Raw genomic sequence first — 19,303 nt, forward strand, 5'->3', positions numbered from 1 at the left:
ACACTATATTGAAGAAACCGGCGTTCATTGCTGCCTGAATTTGGACAACGTTTGCACTGTTGCTGAGACGTGTCGTTACTAGGGGGCCTAGGAGATCAACGAGATGGTTTGCATGCAGCTTTAGCGTTAGTGGGAGCAATAGAAAAAAAAACCAAACGATATAACACGTCGTAAGCAAAAATAATTTTAAATAAAAAAATATATATGAATGTTTAGTGATTTTAAAAATTAAAGCTGGAAAATAAAATTTAAATAAGCATAAACGTAAGCCAGGTTGGGAGTGGTCACACGTCGGCCGGTGTTAGGTTTGTTTGGACGTGTAATTAATCTCCAGATTCTTTATGTGGTTATCCGATTGATCCGCTGATGATGCATCCTATCGTAGTTGTAGCTGTGTTGTACTGTTGCGTGCTCCGGTTTGCCGATGCGTGGGACAACCGGCCTCTCCCCGACTCCTTCAGCCAACCCGTGCGTGCGTTCGTGCGAGGAAGCAAGCGGCTGCGCGAACGCGACGGCGACTCTCTCGCCGAGGACGAGGAGAGGAAGCGCCCGCGCGGCGGACGCAAGCAAAGCTGATCGATTCACCCGCGCGCCTCCGTCTCGGCTGCTGGGTGGGTGGCTGCTGCGGCGAACGGGGCGGCCGGATTTGGACGGCGCGGCCCGAGACGTAGGGGTTTCCGGTCCATTGTACGGGTGTTTTTGGGTCACGGACGAGATTGATCGGGATACGGTGATTTATGTTTTTATTTGATATGTATATAATAATTGAAGTTGATTGTTTGATCAGTGGATAAAATGAGCATACTTTTTTTTATTGGATGGACAAATATGGATAAAGGGAAATGATAAATTATTAATCTACATCAAAATATATTAATTATTTACCGTAACTAATACAAACTATACTTGAAAAATATTCTAACTGTTATATCAACCTCCCGTGTACGAACAAAACACCGTGGAAGAACTACGATCCTATCCCATTAACCCAACATACCCGGTAAGCCGGATCAAGCGGTCGTTTTCGCCGCCGGCCACGGGCGATGCGAGCGACACGGTCACAGCCCGCGCGGCGGAATCGTCGCATGTCGTCGCTGTGTCGCGGGCTCTGCCTGACACGTTTTTGCCGATGCGTATCGCAGGTAAAGATTAGGCGATTACCTCGTGGATTAAGGAAACGGGGTTCGAACACATTTTTCTGATGAGATGATGGGGGAGCAACACTTGACTTGGTGTTGCCAATGCTTAAATGCTTTACCAGTACATGTTTTATATTCGTTTGTTTGGACTAGGGCATCCGGTTCTGGGTTCAGTTTGGGTCCGTGAGAGACAAATGGACCGCTTTTACATGCTCGAGCGTGTAAAGATATGTAGTATTTACTTTTTAAAAAACATGTGTATGGTAAGTGTGCGGCGTGTTTTCCCCGGTCAATCAAGTGGCAAATTACAGATGGAAAACATGCGGAGACAAACTTCAACTACGGACTACCGCCTACCGATGCTCATATGTTATGTAGTACGTGCTACTCTCAGCGTACTCAAATAAAGAAATAATAAACTGGATAGGATAGATACTTACGGTCTTTTTTTTCTGCTTATATTTAACTGCTTATGTTTAAGAGTTAAAATTTGAAAAAGAATTACCTTAAATCTGAAGTTGAGTTTAATGTTTTTCGTCGTATTTTATTTTTTAGTTTTTAATTTTAGATCGTTAAGAACACATATATAAAATTTTTATTTATAATTTATTTTTGTTTATAAATATGTTGTTATGCTTTTTTTTAAAAAAACCAAACGATCAACAGTTAATATTATAATCTGGACTGCTATTATTTAAATGTGTTTTTACCTAAGAAACAAAGCATAAAAAATTATCCAAGACATGCTGCACGCAAAGTTAATTGTCGTAGGGCTTATTTGCTTACTAGCGTTGTAACCTACTTCCATCTTCTGGAGAAAATAACCTAGCTGGGATCTTCTAGTTTCTTACGCCAAATGTAAAGCTGGGAAAAAAAAACCTTTTGTTTTGTGAAGACCAGGTATGCAGGATGCAGCTAGACCCAATGTGGTTTGACATTCTTCGAGAGGACTCTTCGTAGTAATTTTTATAATTCTAGTTCATTTCACTATCGGAGATGACGAAGATGTGAAAGAAGAGGTGATCCCTATTTACAACCTGCACTGCTACTTCGAATATATTCTGGATTTATTCGCAAAAGATCCGTGCGTGCAATCAACGTCGCCAGTTTTTAGGGCGAAAATGATCACCAGCTCGTACCTATCACCTTGTGCCAAATAAGTGGATTACATTTTCGAGATGAGACAGGTCGACACACAAGTTATTGTCAAGTGAATCCCTCTACGATTGGAATATCCTTAATTTGATTCACTGGCAATTTGGTATCTACTATTTGCTGATTTGAACGGTGCTAAACTTCTGCCTTTTTTTAAAGAAAATCAGATGAATCACCTGTTCTTGCGTTGAACCCGATACAGGCAAGTATTGCGATGAACTTGTGCTAATTCAGGCGAGTCGCCTGTTTTTATATATGTTTGCAGTATCAAATCAGCCGAAAGATCAAGTTCAGATAAGACTACTAATATGCTTTGCACTTTAGCCAAGCCATGCATTTGTATTCAATTCTGTTGATCGATTTTGCAAGTAGTATAGCTCCCCTCCCATTAGCTGCGACCAGAAAGAAAAATTCTATTCTTTTCAGTGATGATAAAAAAAGAGAGATTGGAATCTGTGGCAACTTGGCTTTGATATCTGAAAGCGACTAATTGTGTTTTCGTTTCATGTGAATTGTACTGCGAATTGGAAAAAAAAAAGCGTAATTCTGGCATCGATTCTGTTTGCACTAATGCAGGTCCACTAGCTCATCTGCTTTCTGCGGATTTCTCCAGCAAAACAGAGCAAGCTTTGTAGCTGGAATTGCATTTGGACACACCAGAAAGGTAAAATGCACTGAAGCTTTTCCTAACCTCAGATTTGATCTTAGATTGCTATGTACACTTTAATAGCAATACAGTGGATTAAAGGAATTGACTTGACAGAATTAATCCAAATGACTACCTACTGACGAGCCTTTTTGAAAAGATCATATACCCATGAGGCCATGAGCTCTGCAAGAACATATTCCTTATTGGCAAAACCTAAAAATAGCCCTATTTAGCTACGTATGACAAACAGTTGTTGAGATAATGGGGAACAAAGGAAAATATGCTCAATAGCAGAACCTCATCTGTGAGAAAAATGGTCAAATGTGAATAGTACTGATAAAGTGCAAGAAAAATTTATGTACTGTACCTCTGCTTCAAAAGGGAGACTTTGAATTTTAGATGAAATGAATCAAGTGTTTTTCAGTTTCTCATCAGAGTGCTGAGTTACACGGACCAGAGTCACAAAAAAGAAATATTGGCACCATGCTAACTATACAAATGGTGAAAGTCTTCAGCTAAAAATTAAACTATTCACTTTGCTTTCCTCATGGTCTAGTGAAAAGTAAATCAAGAATTATATGTAGAGGGTGCAGAGAATCGTATATTTTTATGGAACATTTCACAAGAGTACAGACAGATGCCTTCTCCAGTTAAAATCTAGGAATGACTTCAGACAAAAGCAAAGGATCAGCTAAGACAGAATGATGATGTCATCGGCAGGCAGCAGGGAAGTGGTAAAAGCACCCAACTGTGTAGGTAAGCATTCCATAAGCTAATCTGGATAAGCATGGTGATACAGATTAAGAAGATAATGGACGGAAAGTTCATGCGAAGGCATTGCACAACAATCTCCTCTCCTGTGCTAATTTGGATCAGCTCTCTGTAGAACTTGGAATCAGACCTAACCGCGCAGACAAAACACCAGTTGCAGATTATAGATTTGCGATGCTGATGCAAGAAAAGGGAGTTGTTGCATGTAAAGAGAGCCTTGTGAGTTGGTGTTGGCCATGGAGTGTTGCATAGTTATTGCTTCCTAGTCCAATCCAGATGTGTACATATGAATGAGACGTTTGGAGACACGGAATGGCTGATGAGTGCAAAAAGATTGGAAGTTTTTGTCTTACTTATATTATTATAAGTATGCAGTAGGAAAAATACAAATGAAACTCTTGCTTGCACAATTCTATGACTAATCTAAAAGGAGCAGTCGACTACTTATGTGCTCTCCCCCTATCGATTGTTCTCTGAAAAGATTCTTCAGGCTTTACGTTTACAAGCTTACAGACCATGCATATTCTCTGCAGTACTGCTTATTGATAAGTGGGCCCTACAGGCTGTAGGGCCCACATGTTAGTTTGCAGTATTGCGGAGACAGTATTGCAAAGGATCTTAATTCTACAGCCCACCTCTCTTTGATCCAAACTCGAAATAATGAAGTACAAGATCAAATAGATAGGTACATTTATAACTGAAACAATACATTGTTGTTGATAGAAATGGTATTTTTGAACTTTAAGCTAATATCTGTAAATTAAATGTTTGTTGAACAAGGGTTAATGATATAGATCCCATCTATTACCCACGAAACTATTTGGTGATATTTGATCATCATATTAAATTTGTGGATGACATGCTGTACATATATATCAAATTATTTTTTGTAGACGTTTACATTTGCATATGGGTGAAATGAGAAATTACCTGCACTATCAACAAAATTGGGATGGTTAAGGACGGTGTGGCATAGTTAACCAGCCAAGTGAGACGATGGTGGGCAACGGTGTGACTTGTGAGGGTTCCACGGTGGCGACGACAAAGGTTAGGAGGCATTGGAAATGTCATTCTACCATGGCAACAAGTGTGTTGGAGTACTTGGAGGGGACAGTGGCGGGAACGTTCTCCTGCCATAAAAAATGTAAATTTCAGAAAATTGTACTTATTATGACCCAAGTTACACAAAACCATAGGGGGTTTGGCATGTTGTACATAACACCAGGTATTGCGGTCAAAGAGTTTTGCAAAACTACACAATAAACCAATTTAACATGGTACTATAGAAAAATAAAAATTACTTTGTCTTAGCTAGCTACTCCCTCCTAACTTTTTTGTAAGACGTTGGCTAGTTTATTTTTGAACTAGTCAACGTCTTACATTTGTGCATGGAGGGAGTATTTTGTATATGATGTGTAAAAAAATAAATATGACATATTTTATCTGTAATTTTATTACTTCTAATTATGGTGGAGCAATGTGGTTTCATGAAACTTTAAGGCCATAACTTCCATAATTATATACCACATACAAAAACAATATGATTTCATGAAACCTGGCACACAATACATATATATTTTCTTAAAAAAAATACTTAAGGGCCGGATTTTGGGCCTCCATACGGATCCTACTGGACCTTTTTCTTTTTTTACTTTCAACTCAAAAATCTATTTGGGCCGATGTTTGGGCCTTTAGGCCCATCTAGAAGAGATGCTCTAATTAATCCAGACCCGTGTACTAAACCAATCGACATCATGAGCGAGTAGTACCACCCCAACCAAACCCACACTCTCTCTCTTCTCTCTCTCCTCTCCCACTTCACCCTCGCGATCTCTCTCCCCACCACCTCGCCGCGCCTCCGCCTCCGCCTCCGCCATGGAGGTGTTCTACTACCTCGTCTTCGGCGGGCTCGCCGCCGTCGTGGCGGCGCTGGAGCTCGGGAAATCCAGCAAGGACCGCGTCGCCACCACCCCGGCCTTCAACGCGTTCAAGAACAACTACATCCTTGTCTACTCGCTCATGATGTGTGCGTACGCGCTCCCCCCTCCCCAGATTTCCTCGTTTTTTCCCCCACACTTCCCCACGATCTTCGAATTTCCGTTGGGGCCGATTCGCCGCCGGATCGCCCCCAGATCTGAGCTGGGGCTGCAATGCCGGCTGGTTTGGGAGGGGTTTCTGACGCTGTTGCTGCCGTGGTGAATCGTGGGGTGTGGGTTTGGGTGTGGTTGCAGCTGGGGATTGGCTGCAGGGGCCGTACGTGTACTACCTCTACAGCCAGTACGGCTTCGACAAGGGTGATATTGGGCGCCTCTTCATCGCCGGCTTCGGCTCCTCCATGCTCTTCGGCACCATCGTCGGATCCCTCGCCGATAAGCAGTGCGTGCCCCGTCGTCTTTTTTCTTCAACGAATTGTTGTTCATTTTGTTGTGTTTGTTGCAATTTCTTGATGTGGTTGGACGCTCAGGGGGAGGAAGAGGGCGTGCATTACCTACTGCATAAGCTACATCCTGAGCTGCATCACGAAGCACTCGCCTGAGTACAAGATCCTGATGATTGGCCGCGTGCTTGGAGGTATCGCCACATCGCTGCTCTTCTCGGCGTTCGAGTCGTGGCTTGTCGCGGAGCACAACAAGGTAGTGTCCTGCACTCCCAGTGTCTCAGATCTGTGTGCTCATGCCTGGTGATAAATTGGTGATGATCAGGGTTTAACCTTGATCTTAATTGGAGCTAGGCGGTGTTTTTGAAGTTACATCTTTCGAACTATTTCGCTTTTGTTTGAGTGTGTGTCTCTGCTCAAAAGTGTGTACAACATGTGTGAAGTCAACATGATAGGGATTATGGTTGTTTGACCACTAGTACACAATGAGCTGCATATAAAATGACTTTGAGGTATATAAAATTGAAGAGATCTCAATAGGAGCACATTTATGATGACAGTGTCAACTATGATGTACAACTCACAATAAAACATACTTTCTATATCAGGAATTGTGGTTTGCTGTAATGCTAGTTGAACTCTTCCTACTGATTATCTTGCAGTCTTCCTAATAGTGCTCCAAATATTTTATGTACTTTTCAAAGTTCAAGGCCTTGTGTTCATGGATCTAGTATTAAAACGACATGGTTGGAGCTCATAACAGCCCCAGTTAGTTAATGCCATGTCTCATTATATTTGCTTGTATCAATCAATTTGTACAACAAATGGCTAACTCTCACTCTCTCAGAAAATCTTTTCTTCAAACCCTTTGGGAGTTCCCTTGATTACCTGTTGACATTGTGCAAATCTATGTTGCTATACAGAGAGGATTTGATCCGCAATGGCTGTCGTTAACATTCTCCAAGGCTATATTTCTTGGGAATGGCCTAGTTGCCATTGTCGCTGGGCTATTTGCAAATCTGTTGGCAGATAACTTGGGTTTTGGGCCTGTTGCTCCATTTGATGCTGCTGCTTGCTTCCTAGCAATAGGCATGGCGATCATCTTGTCAACATGGAGTGAGAACTATGGTGATACATCTGACAACAAGGATTTGATAGCGCAGTTCAAGGTTGCAGCCAAAGCAATTGCTTCAGGTAGGTTTAGCCTGCCCTGCCATAGCAAAGGGCATATTGTTTTTTATTAGTATCTTAACATATTGAATAATTTATTGTGGAATTTCAGATGAAAAGATTGCACTGCTGGGAGCTATACAGTCACTGTTTGAGGGTTCAATGTACACTTTTGTTTTCCTGTGGACTCCTGCTTTGAGCCCAAATGATGAAGAAATTCCTCATGGCTTCATATTTGCTACATTCATGCTCTCCTCTATGTTGGGTAGCTCAATTGCCTCCCGTTTATTAGCTCGGAAGCTGAAGGTTGAAGGTTATATGCAGATTGTGTTTTCAATATCAGCTATTACTCTTTTCCTCCCTGTTGTCACTAACGTAAGTCTGCTGCACTTAATTTTCTTTTCTCTATACTGTCACTTTTAATTTGAACATTAACACAAATTGTTTATGTTTAAACAGTTCCTAGTACCTCCCTCATCAGTCAAAGGTGGTAGCATCTCATTTGGAGGCTGCCTACAGCTCCTTGGTTTCTGTATATTTGAATCCTGTGTTGGCATATTCTGGCCATCAATCATGAAGATGAGGTCCCAATATATTCCTGAGGAGGCAAGAAGCACAATCATGAATTTCTTCCGCATACCACTCAACCTGTTTGTTTGTGTGGTGCTTTACAATGTAAGCAGCTAAGCTTCCCTCTGTTTTTCTTTATGAAAGTAGCATGTCCAAAAAGAAAATCTAAACTTATTGCGCAGAGTATGTGAATAAAGAAAAAACATCATAACAATGAAGACTAGCAACACCATTTATCCCAGTAACATTAATCCTACAAATGATATTCTGCAGGTGAATGCATTCCCAATCACTGTCATGTTTGGCATGTGTGCTATTTTCCTTTTCATGGCAGCAATCTTGCAGAGGCGACTGATGGTTGTCTCTGATATTCACAGATCAACAAGTATGTTCCCCACTATGATTTCAACATAAAGAAATTCAATATTCTCAGAACCAGTTGCATATTTATTTTGTTTTTCAAGTGCTAACTGTGGGTAAATTTCTTCAGAAGCTGTAGAGATGACTGGGGAGGACGAACCACTAAACCCATAGAAGAGAAGACAATATAGATGTGAATTGGACATGAAAACCGCCTCCAACTTGAGCTGCTTTACACTGGGCTGCTGAATAAGCTGGAAATCAGCCGGCTGGAATGCAACGTAGTAGTTTAGTGTGCTTGTAGGTAGCCTCATTCATTTTTGTCAGGAGAGAGGACACGATCCAGAAAATATTGAGCTACAGGCGGCACAGTAACGCCTTTCATAGGTCTCCATCCCAATCTTTTCCACTTTCTTCTCGAGTGTGATGATCGAAGCTGTAACCATTTAGTAGTGTAACAAATTTGACGGTTGTTCCCATTGTTAGTACGATGAGTGAATCTGTTTTGTTGAAAATGCTTCAATTATTTGTGAACCCATGTCCCTCTGACTTGAGTGAGAGGAGCCCGTTCCTTCCGGTTGCAGGCTTGCAGCTTGCAGGAACGCCCTCGTCCACCCGTATGGTCGCGTTTTTGTGCTAGCTCTATTTCATCCATTGCTTTCGATGCTCCGCCAAGTTACCTCCAATTGTCCAAGATATTCTGATACTATATAAGAAAGATATTTTGAGATGCCAGTTATGATTCTCTCTCTCGTTTTGGTAAGAAGTGATTTTTACCATTTCGTTCAACCTGTATCTGCCACTGGGTCATGCCAGTACAATTGTTTTCTCTCATCAAGGTTCCTCCATTGCTTCTGAGAAAATTGGATAGTATGGATTGTTCCTATTTATACTCAACCATAAAAAAAATGCAAACAAAATTTAAGCACAGAAGCTTGCCCAGAGCAAACGACATCCTAATTTCCAAGTGACGATTCACATTAGAATTTAGAAGGGAAACAAATCTGCATTAGGCCTTAAATATGACTCATTTTCATATCTCGAATTGCCACAAACTCTTAAACCATCTCTCATTGCTCAGCAACACCAGCAACATGTATGCAATCATACATTAAACATGATGTTACTAATACATCGCAAGACTGATCAAAATTTCCCATTCAAATCATACAGACAACTCGTAACAAACAAAGAGAGATTTTTTTTTTCGACGGATTGATTCGATCCTTTGATCCGAGTGAACAAGAGAAACCGCGGCGAGGCTTTCATATGGCAGGCACGTATCGCTTGGCGAGCTGCTTGCCGGCCATGGCGGCGCCGGCGAGGACCCCGCCGATGGCGCCAGCGACGGCGGCGGACCGCGGGCCGTTGGCGGCGCGGAAGAGCGCCCCGGTGCCGAGCCCCGCGGCGACGCTGTTGATCCAGTCGTCGCGGTCGCGGGCGGCGACCAGGGCGCTCTCCATCCCGGCGTACATCAGCCCGATGACACCCAGCCTGTTGCCGGCGCGGCGGCCGGAGCTGCCGCAGGAGTTGAGGACGCGGTTGGCGCGGATCTTGGCGGTCTCCCCGGGCTCCGCGCCGGCGGCGGCGTCGCGCAGGCCGAGGGCGGCGCCGCCGACGGCGCCGGAGAGGTAGCCCACGCCCGTGTAGTAGGTGAGGTTCTCGCCCCAGGAGCGGCGCTGCGCCGCGGACTCCTCCTGGAAGAGGAACTCCGGCGAGGTGGGAAGGTCGTAGAGGGTCTGGTAGCTGTAGGGGGTGTTGAGGTCCTGGTAGGGGTTGTACTTCCGGCGGCTTGGGGCGGAGGAGGCGCCGTAGCGGTCGCCGGAGGGGTCGGATCCCGACGAGAACAGCCGCGGGTCGGCCATGGCGGCGGTGGTAGGGGTAGGGTTTGGGGGGTTGTGGCCGGCGGCGGCGAGACGCGCGGAGAGGAGAGGCAGAGGAGGAAGGAAAAAGAGCTGCCTTTTTTTTCCTCCTTTTTTGGTAGGTTTGCGGTTTGCCGCCTTTCGCGACGAGGTCCCTGCAGTGTCTGATATTTACTTGCAGAATCTGGAACACTCTAGCTTTGGCTGAAAGGGTATCTTTGTTCACTCTTTCCAGGCATTTTTTTTATATGCTTGTTGGGGACTAAAGAACATAAAGGAATATGCCCCTAAATACATATAAGGACCTTTCTAGATTGATGAAGCTCTGTCAAAATTTTACTAGTGCTAAACTTGACATGTATCAAAGTTTGATAGGGTAGAATTGAGGAATACTTGTTTGGTTTGGTGTAAATTTTAACTGATAATAAACATAAATAGGTAAACAAAAAATTGTTGAAAACTATGTTTGAAATATGTTTTGTTTTTCACCCTACCAAAAATTTTAAATGGCCACTATCATAGACTCAAGCTAAATATAATCTAACAGTGGAAGAGGACAATTTTGGCTCTGAGTTTCGCTATTTCCACACCCAGTAAATTAATCAACAAAGGTCCAGCTTAATTCATAGCAGTAATATGGACACATAGGTATTAATTTTGGTCCCGTTCAAACTATGAAATTTATAAAATATGGACACATAGGTATTAATGAAATTGTAACTAAAATTGTTCAATGAACAATTACCAAAATTACCATCTTGAAGTATACTGAGTTCTACCGTTGGAATGTTAGGTGTTAAGAGATAAGCTTAAGTCGTGCACACTCTCAACTTAGCAAGAACTTTAGACCTTACTGGAAATATAAAAGTCGTGCATGTTTTTTACAAAGGGATTTTCTAGATATTGTCAAACTAAAAATTTTATAGATGACCGAACACCTTTGAATGCATGGGGAGATTTATGCTTCACTCCCTTGTATCTGATGACTGTTAAACTATAATAAAGTCATATTTATGGATAATGATAGACCTTGGGCTCGGCATCCCTACCACAACCTCTTGGGCTTGAGGGTGTATATCAAAAGAGTCACGTTGCTAGTTATAGTACGTTTCGCCCAAATTATTCTTTAGATGTGTGAATGTGTCATTAAAGACCGCATACACATGGTCATATTAGGATAGGGGATGAGCTGATACGGGGTAGGAGAATATTCCTCCAAACTTAGAGGATGGTTGCGACAACGCCATGACCTCAAATTTAAGATAGAGGGGTAAATGGTGTAATCTCACGTGCATGGTGAAGAGAAGAGAGAATTTTTAAAAAAGGCGCTCAAAAGGGGTAATAGAGTGGAAAAGGGGTGTTGGTAGACCACGACACTTGGTGTTCATGTGCACGTCGATTGCGAAAGTTGGTAGGCCTTGCTTGTGCTACTCGGAGATGGATTCATACCACTAGAAAGATACTAAATTTCTTCTATCATTAGTGATACCTAGCTTATTGATAAATAAAAACATATCAAGGCATCCATTTTCACTCTAATATCTATAACTTTAAAATTAGAAAAAGGATACAACAAGATTGTTACATATCAACCTGGCCTAACGAGTGCACACCATCACAATCTCTACCTCCCAATCTCCAACAATGAATGCCGCATACACCCCCATAGCATACCAACAAAAAGAAAAGGTCACAAAGGCTTGACCATCAGCGTCTCAGGAGACCCAGCCAGTGGTCGACCCCAGTGACGTCACTCAACCAGCCAGTGGTCGTCACTCCAGCCACGGCTGGGCCCCCAGCTATATATAGCCACCCGTCGCTTTCATCTCATTCTTTGCTTCAGTTCAGTCGAGTTGGGGGAAAAAAATAATCGAGAGGAGCGGAGCGGAGCCATGGTGTCGCGTGCTCTCCGCCCCCGCCGCGCCGTGGTGGCGGTCGGCGCCGGCGCCGGGAGAAGCGACTGGTCGTCGCTCCAGGTGGATCTTCTGCGCTCCGTGCTCATGCGCCTCGCCGGGGACCGCGAGCGCGCCCGCTTCGGCGCCGTCTGCAAGGGGTGGGGGGCCGCCGCCACCGCGTGGCCGTCGCGCCCCTGGCTCGTCGGATCCCGCGCCGACGACTGGTCCGGCCTGAGCGCCGCCACCGTGTCGTCGTTCTGGCTCTCTCAGGGGGAGCGTGGCCTCGCGCCGTTCGACGTCGACGTGCCCGCCGGATCTGAGTACCTGTCGTCCTCCCGTGGCTACCTCGCGCTCTGGAACCCTTTGGATAGCCCTAGGGCGATCACCCTCTTCAACCCCGTCACCGGACGCCGGATCCGGCTGCCGCCCATCGGGTTCTTCAAGCGGTGGCACGACGTGGCCACCATCGTGCTGTCGGATGATCCGGACACGGCGGAGGAGTGGTCCGCCGTGGCCGTCGGCTTCCCGGCGAACTCCCTCGCGTGGTACAGCTCCGCCACCGGTGAGTGGACGCCCCTCAGCTTCAGCTTCGCCGGCTACGCCGGCGTCGAGCACTTCAGGAGGCGGTTCTACGTGGCCTTCAAGTCGCAGCTCTGCGTCCTCGAGCTCGACGGCGGTGCACCCGCCGTCATCCCGCTCGAGCTACAAGCCGGCAACGACGACGACCACAGCTCGGAAAGCGGATGCCGGAACAACGGCGGCAGCGGCTTGCGCGACGAGGATCCGCCGAGCAAGCGCATCGTCGAGACCCACCTCGTGGAGTGCGACGGCGAGCTGCTGGTGGTGTCGATGCACGACGAGGTGGCGTACAACACGGCGAACTCGGAGGGCGTCCTGGGCAACTTCGGCCGCAAGGCCCGCCACAGCGACGACGAGCGCTGGGTGGACGTGCACCGGGTGCAGTGGCTGGAGGGTGGCGCGGTGCGGCTGGTGCGGGTGCAGGATCTCGGCTCCCACGCCCTCTTCGTGGGGCGGAACCATGCCTTCGCGCTCTCGCCGGAGGAGTTCCCGGCGTGCCGGGCCAACTGCATCTACGCCGTGGAGATGCAGGGCCACCCTGGCGGGCTCGTCAGGGTGCTCAACTTCAACGACGACTCGACCGAGTGGGCTTTCCCTGATGAGGACATCTTCCCCGACGACGGCGCGGGAGGGTCGCCGTCGGCAGCCTGGGCTCGCCGTGGCTGGGTCTTCCCCAAATACTAGGTAAGATCCGGCCATTAAGATCCAAGAGGCTTTGTTTGATGTGCCATTAAGTTTTCATACCATATACCAAATTCGTCTTGAACTTTTTGAGTTTAATCAGATTGCAAAACATTGCATTGTTGTAAGTTGCCAAAAACATTTGGCTGGGTTTAACTAGATTGCAAGCATTATGTATGTGGCCAAACATTTGGGTATACTTCAAGCACCGTGAGTTGCCAAACATTCGGCTAAGATTTTGTCTATGCTTCTTCATTTAGTTTTCTTTTTTGCAGTGATATTTTACCTCATTAGATGAAGGTCTAATAACCTAGACCCATCGATCCATTCGCGCACACACAAACCCTAGACAAATAATCACATACCCCTCCACCAAGACAGCATACCCGCACCTCATGTAATTAATGCCTATTTATATAATTTTATAACCCCGTGCAACTTATCTCTATATATACGTCTCTATGTTCATACGTCCATATGTAACGTCTATAGGGACATATTTGTAAATTTCCTTCTTGATCTGCTATGATTCTGTATTCCATCACCTACAACTACCTCGACTGTCGCGTATAGATTCGCCGTGATAAAATTTTCCTACTACAGCACCCCTGATCCTCCTTGAGTTTAGCAGCGTACAACACCCATAAACAAGCAAATCATATTGTTTTTTTTAAGTTATATAATAGAGCACGCATGATCATGAGCATGTTTTTCAAGCTTTTAAAAGGTACATTTAAAATAAATTATTAATCATCATTTCTTATAGAACTTTTTAAAAATCAACTTTCTAATATATTTGTGTCGTTAAATGATTGTACAGAACTGTGCAGTGGTGGTGTAACTCTTCTACTCTATAAGCTCTAGCTCGCTTACATAGCCAGGGAGCATAGGACCCATAACTAGAAATAGGGAAATCCAAAGGCATAATAGTATTAGTCATGCTTTATTAGCTAGTAGTGTCTATTCAGAGTTCTTTCGGAATTCCTTTCGGAATTCTGGCTGACTAAAAGTTTTAGTTTTCTCTCACAAAGGATTCCCTGATTGAGTAATATATTTTCCTTTTTCTTTGAAGAAATGTTATAAACTCATTTGGCTGGTTTTAACTAGATTGCAACCACGGTGTATGTGGCCAAACATTTCGGTATACTTCAAGCACTGTGAGTTGCCACACATTCAGCTAAGCTGTTGCCTAGGCGAATAATCCCATACCCCTCCACCAAGATAGCGCACCCGCACCTCATGTAATTAATACTTATTTATATAGCTTTATATCGATGCATAACTTTTCTATATATATGTCTATGTGTCTATACGCCCATACGTAGTGTCTATAGGAAAATATTTGTAAATTCCATTTCTTGATCTGCTATGATTCTCTATTCCATCACTTACATCCACCTCAACTGTCACATGTGAGTTCACCATGATAATTTTTTCCTACTACCGTACCACACCCCCGATCCTCCTCGAGTTTAGGAGCCTACAGCACCCATAAGTTTTACTTGCAAATTATTTTTTGTTTAAAAAAAACATGTTTTCGCTTATTCGTCCAAAAAGTGAAACGATGGGAGCCCTCTCCTTTAGGCTCTAGCTCGTTTACATAGCCAGAGAGCCTAGGACCCATAACTGGAAATAGGAAAATCCAAAGGCATAATAGTATTAGCCATGCTTTATTAGCTAGTAGTACCCATTCTAAGATTCTTTCAGAATTCTGGCCGACTAAAAGTTTCAGACTTTTAGTCTTATCTCACAAAGAATTCCCTGATTGTGTAATATATTTTCTTTTTCTTCGGTAAAAAATCGTCATAAACTCATTTCTATCCATCATCCATCAATACTTTATCTATCATCCACCAACTGGTTTTGCCTTAAAGACCTATGTTGGATGTTGCATTGCATTTCCGTGTTTGAGAAAATTGCTTGGGTGGATTTTGATTTCAACAGCTAGCCAAACGAAGGAAAATCTGCCAAAGTATGAGCGGGTTGTCTTGGGTGGCTGCTTTGCAGCTCCAACTGCAATGTGGGTAATTTTAGTAATCACTAACCAATATATTGATCTCGTTTTACCAGACATGGGATCGTGACATTCCGACGGATTATTAAGTAACCTTTGTAGTGTGAAGTCATATACACATATTACGACTTTCTAGATTTGTCTTGATACATCTATTAATAAATACAAATGATTTATATATTGTCTAGATTATTCGTTATCATTTATATAAATTTAGATAAATCTTATATTATGAAACGGAGAGAGCGTCGTATATTGTTATAGATCGCCTGAACAGAAATTGCGAGAAACAAAAGTCAGAGATGGCAAATTGGCAAGTCGTCTACCGTATAACGCTGATGGCCATTCTTGATTCGTCCCGTCCGTCATGAGAAACGGTGCTAGGGGCTAGCTAGGACACTATTTATGAGAGCACCTGCAAACTGCAGATTCTTATAAAATCTCCGATTGTTATTGATATTTCATACATGTATCACTTAGATTTTGAAAATAAATCTTGTAAGGTGCACCAAGTTTGTGGTGAACCTTTTCTTGTATATAGATTCAGTGGTTAATATCAGTATTACCATTATATTCTTGTGGTAAGACCGTAAAATATACTATTTATTATCATTTTGGATCAATTAATGCAATTTATTGTATTATAATAAAGGAGTAAATAACTCTTCCTTATTTTTAGGTCATATTCGGTTTGGAGTAATTTCAACTATAAGAATAGAAAAAAAAAAGACGAATAGAAATACATGCCCACGTCAATCAATAGGAATTTTTAGCTTGAGTAGAGGAATTTTTAGTTTGAGTAGATGGAAATTTTTCTACGTTTCTGTTTACAACTTGTAGAAAAGAAAATTTTCCTTTAGTTTTTCTATACTTTATTACTACAAACCGAACGACTCTCATAGGAATTAATCCATAGGAATCCAATTATTTGTTTTTTCTCCAAACTGGATAGTTCATGCCATAGATATAGTATTGTCAAACATATTTGTTGGTAATATTCAAGCTAGCAATTTAAAATTTCTTATAGTTTAAAAGCTTGCATGCGTGCTAGACGTGTTTTTGGTAAACAACGTGAATGATGAATGATTAAGGTAAGCTAATTATTTCTATTTTTATTGAATAAAATAAATCTCCATAATTAATAGGTAGGATTAGACGGATCGCTCAAAAAACCTTAACTGGCAAATACCATTATAAAATCTAGAAAATAAACTAGAATCTAGAAACCAAAAATATAGTTTGTGTCTTTTATTCTTACCAACGAGCTTTTTACTGGATGTCTTTTTCGAATCTTAAGCAGACACAGCTCGTTGACGGATGAACGCGCGCGTTGGCATGCCATCCGCTCTAAATCCAAATATCTAGTAGGGGCTCCTAAAGCTTTAATTTTAATATGAGTAGCGGAGGCTCGAGCCCCAGTCAAGCCTTGGTGCTAGATTCGGACCTCAACGTGAAACGTTAACAACTCTGAGTTGACGCCAACAACAACCTTGCAATTACCGAGAACATGCCTGAGCTGGTTGCTTTTGTTAGATTAAGATAAAAAAAAATTATCTAATTTTATAATAGCTATTTTATTTAGAACAAACGCGTCCCTGCTGCATCACAAAAGAATCAAAAGGTATGAAGCCCGTAAGGCCGTAAGCTCGCAACATTCCCTGAAATTTCGCTGCAAAATGAATACTACCTCCGTCTCATGATAATCTCAGTTTTCGTTTTTCCATGTTCAACATTTAACCATTCGTCTTATTTAAATTTTTTTACGATTAATATTTTTATTGTTACTAGATGATAAAATATGAATAGTATTTTATACGTGACTAATTTTTTAAGTTTTTATATAATTTTTTTCAAATAAGACGAATGGTCAAACGTTGGACACGAAAAAATAAAAAATGAGATTATTATGGGACGGAGTTAGGAGATCGCCAAGGGGCATGTTTGTTTGACATTTTCATAGAGAAAGTCATATTTAAAGTTAAATTTTAAATTTTAAAAATACAAAGAAGCGAAAAAGAAAGATGTGCAACGCGGTAAGCAGTCAACGAACTACCACCCAAAAAACAAAAAAGTAGTACACTCCACCCACCGCCACCACCTGCTCGGTGAGTCCGTCCGCACTCGTCGAATTCCTTGCTTACATTAGGACGCGCCATGGCGTCGCGGTGTCGATCGCCTCATCACCGCTTGATCAGCCGACACGCCGTGCCATGTGCAGCGGCGGTGCGAGCATGGATTGGTCGTCGCTCCCGGCGGGTCTCCTGTTCGCCGTGTTCGTCCGCCTCCCCTGCGACGGCGACCGCGTCCGCTTCGGCGCCGTGTGCGCCGGGTGGGGCGCCGCGGCCGCGTCGTGGCGCCCGCGCCCCTGGCTCGTCGGCTCACGCACCGACCGGTTCGGCCGCGGCGCTGCCATGTCGTCGTTCTGGCTCTCCCCCCGCGGCGGCGGCGGCGGCCTCGTCCCGTTCGCCGCCGCCGTGCCGACCGGATTCGAGTACCTGTCGTCGTCGTCGCATGGGTACCTCGCGCTCTCCGACCCTATGGCGGCCCCCAAGGCGGTCGCGCTCGTCAACCCCGTCACCGGCCGGCGCATCCGGCTGCCCCCGATCGGGTTCTTCAAGAAGTGGCATGACGTGGCCACCGTCGTGCTGTCGGATGACCCGGACACCGCCGACGAGTGGGCCGTCGTGGCCGTCGGGTTCCCGACCAACTGCCTCGCGTACTACAGCTCCGCTACCGGCGCGTGGACGCCGCTCCGGTTCAACGCGGCCGGCTACGCCGGCGTCGAGCACTACAAGGGGCGGTTCTACGTCGCCTTCAAGTCGCAGCTCTGCGTCTGCGACGTCGAGTCGGCCATCCCCGCGGTCATACCGCTCGAGCATATCGACGGCGAGAACGTCACCGGCAGGGGAGTCGTCGTCGAGACCCACCTTGTCCAGTGCGACGGCGAGCTGCTGCTCGTGTCGGTGCACGACAACTTGGAGTACAGCTCCGGGAACTCCACAATCTTGGACAACGACGGCGACGGCGGCGACCATGACGGTAACAGCGAAAGCACCGGTGGCCACGGGCGCGTGGTCGAGGTGCTCAGGGTGGAGTGGCTGGACGGAGGCGCGGTGCGGCTGGTGCGGGAGGAGGAGCTCCGCTCTCACGCCCTGTTCCTGGGGCGGAACCGCGCGTTCGCGCTCTCGCCGGCGGAGTTCCCGGCGTGCCGGCCCAGCTGCGCCTACCTCGTCGACCAGCAGGGCCACCCCGACGGTCGCGTCAGGGTGGTGGACTTGAGGCCGGAGAGACGGTGGGAGTCCGAGGAGGAGGCCACCAGCACCGACGACATGAGCCCGGACAGAGAGCGGGAGCCGGAGGAGGAGGCGGCGCCGGCGGCGGCCACCTGCACCGACGACTTGGACATGATATCGAACAAGTGGGCTCGCCGGGATGAGACCATCTACCCGGACGACGGCCGGCGAGGTGGCCCGTCGGCAGGTTGGGCTCGCCGTGGTTGGTTCTTCCCCACGTACTAGAGGACATCAAGACTTCAGCTTCTCTATAACATCATTTATCATTGCTAGAAAGGAAAAGTATTTTTATCGCAACGTTGTATATTTTTTTATGTCACCTAAATAATTATAAAAAAATGAAACAATTTTGATAAGATATATTAATTTGAGGTGTATCAATTTATAAACATGCACATGCATGTTCAAATTTAACTTTTATAGGTGCAACAAAAATAACAATTTTAAATGTGAATGTTCACATACTAGTTTTATTTTGTTTTTTTTGTTACAATTGGTAAAAGTTGAATTATATTTTTCAAGTTTAGAATAGCTAACACTTAATTAATTATTCACTAAAAATGTCCTCCATCGGTTTCATATTGTAAGACCTTTTAGCTTTGTCGAGATTTATCTATTGCTCCACGTATATTAGCTGTATATATGTCTAAATCTATTAGTATTCATATGAATATAGACAATAAGTCTTTTATTCTAAAATGGTTTTTTTTGCATGATCTTCTTCTTTCCTGTATGAACTAATATGAAACAAATCCCCTGAATATATCCAGGTATGTCCCCAACAAATC

General features: G+C 44.4%; 4 protein-coding genes across 4 annotated transcripts; 3 read left to right on the top strand and 1 right to left on the bottom strand.

The window, feature by feature from the left end:
- The first annotated feature begins 5,514 nt into the window (after positions 1-5,514).
- Positions 5,515-8,711, top strand: LOC102704178 (molybdate-anion transporter). The gene is made up of 8 exons (XM_006661900.2): positions 5,515-5,740; positions 5,946-6,090; positions 6,179-6,347; positions 7,015-7,285; positions 7,374-7,636; positions 7,721-7,936; positions 8,105-8,216; positions 8,322-8,711. Exons 1-8 carry the CDS (start codon positions 5,590-5,592, stop codon positions 8,363-8,365), a joined length of 1,371 nt encoding a protein of 456 aa, XP_006661963.1. The 5' UTR covers positions 5,515-5,589; the 3' UTR covers positions 8,366-8,711.
- Positions 8,712-9,278: 567 nt separating this feature from the next.
- LOC121055574 (mitochondrial import inner membrane translocase subunit TIM23-2-like) lies at positions 9,279-10,184 on the bottom strand. Its single transcript, XM_040528381.1, has one exon. It carries the CDS (start codon positions 10,054-10,056, stop codon positions 9,457-9,459), a length of 600 nt encoding a protein of 199 aa, XP_040384315.1. The 5' UTR covers positions 10,057-10,184; the 3' UTR covers positions 9,279-9,456.
- Positions 10,185-11,945: 1,761 nt separating this feature from the next.
- On the top strand, positions 11,946-13,211 carry LOC102717558. The gene has a single exon (XM_040528026.1). The coding sequence runs from the start codon at positions 11,946-11,948 to the stop codon at positions 13,209-13,211; it is 1,266 nt and encodes a 421-aa protein (XP_040383960.1).
- A 4,242-nt stretch (positions 13,212-17,453) lies between these two features.
- On the top strand, positions 17,454-18,801 carry LOC102717834. Its single transcript, XM_040528493.1, has 2 exons — positions 17,454-18,535; positions 18,626-18,801. The coding sequence occupies exons 1-2, from the start codon at positions 17,454-17,456 to the stop codon at positions 18,738-18,740; spliced, it is 1,197 nt and encodes a 398-aa protein (XP_040384427.1). The 3' UTR covers positions 18,741-18,801.
- Positions 18,802-19,303: the final 502 nt, after the last annotated feature.

Source organism: Oryza brachyantha, chromosome 10, assembly GCF_000231095.2.
Source record: "Oryza brachyantha chromosome 10, ObraRS2, whole genome shotgun sequence".
NCBI classification, from domain to species: domain Eukaryota; kingdom Viridiplantae; phylum Streptophyta; class Magnoliopsida; order Poales; family Poaceae; genus Oryza; species Oryza brachyantha.

Coding starts and splice junctions, on each gene's coding strand:
- LOC102717558 (XM_040528026.1), top strand. CDS start 11,946: ATGGTGTCGCGTGCTCTCCGCCCCCGCCGCGCCGTGGTGGCGGTCGGC.
- LOC102704178 (XM_006661900.2), top strand. CDS start 5,590: ATGGAGGTGTTCTACTACCTCGTCTTCGGCGGGCTCGCCGCCGTCGTG. Junction 6,348..7,014: donor TTGTCGCGGAGCACAACAAG/GTAGTGTCCTGC, acceptor GTTGCTATACAG/AGAGGATTTGATCCGCAATG. Junction 7,286..7,373: donor AGCCAAAGCAATTGCTTCAG/GTAGGTTTAGCC, acceptor GTGGAATTTCAG/ATGAAAAGATTGCACTGCTG.
- LOC121055574 (XM_040528381.1), bottom strand. CDS start 10,056: ATGGCCGACCCGCGGCTGTTCTCGTCGGGATCCGACCCCTCCGGCGAC.
- LOC102717834 (XM_040528493.1), top strand. CDS start 17,454: ATGGATTGGTCGTCGCTCCCGGCGGGTCTCCTGTTCGCCGTGTTCGTC. Junction 18,536..18,625: donor TGGGAGTCCGAGGAGGAGGC/CACCAGCACCGA, acceptor CGACGACTTGGA/CATGATATCGAACAAGTGGG.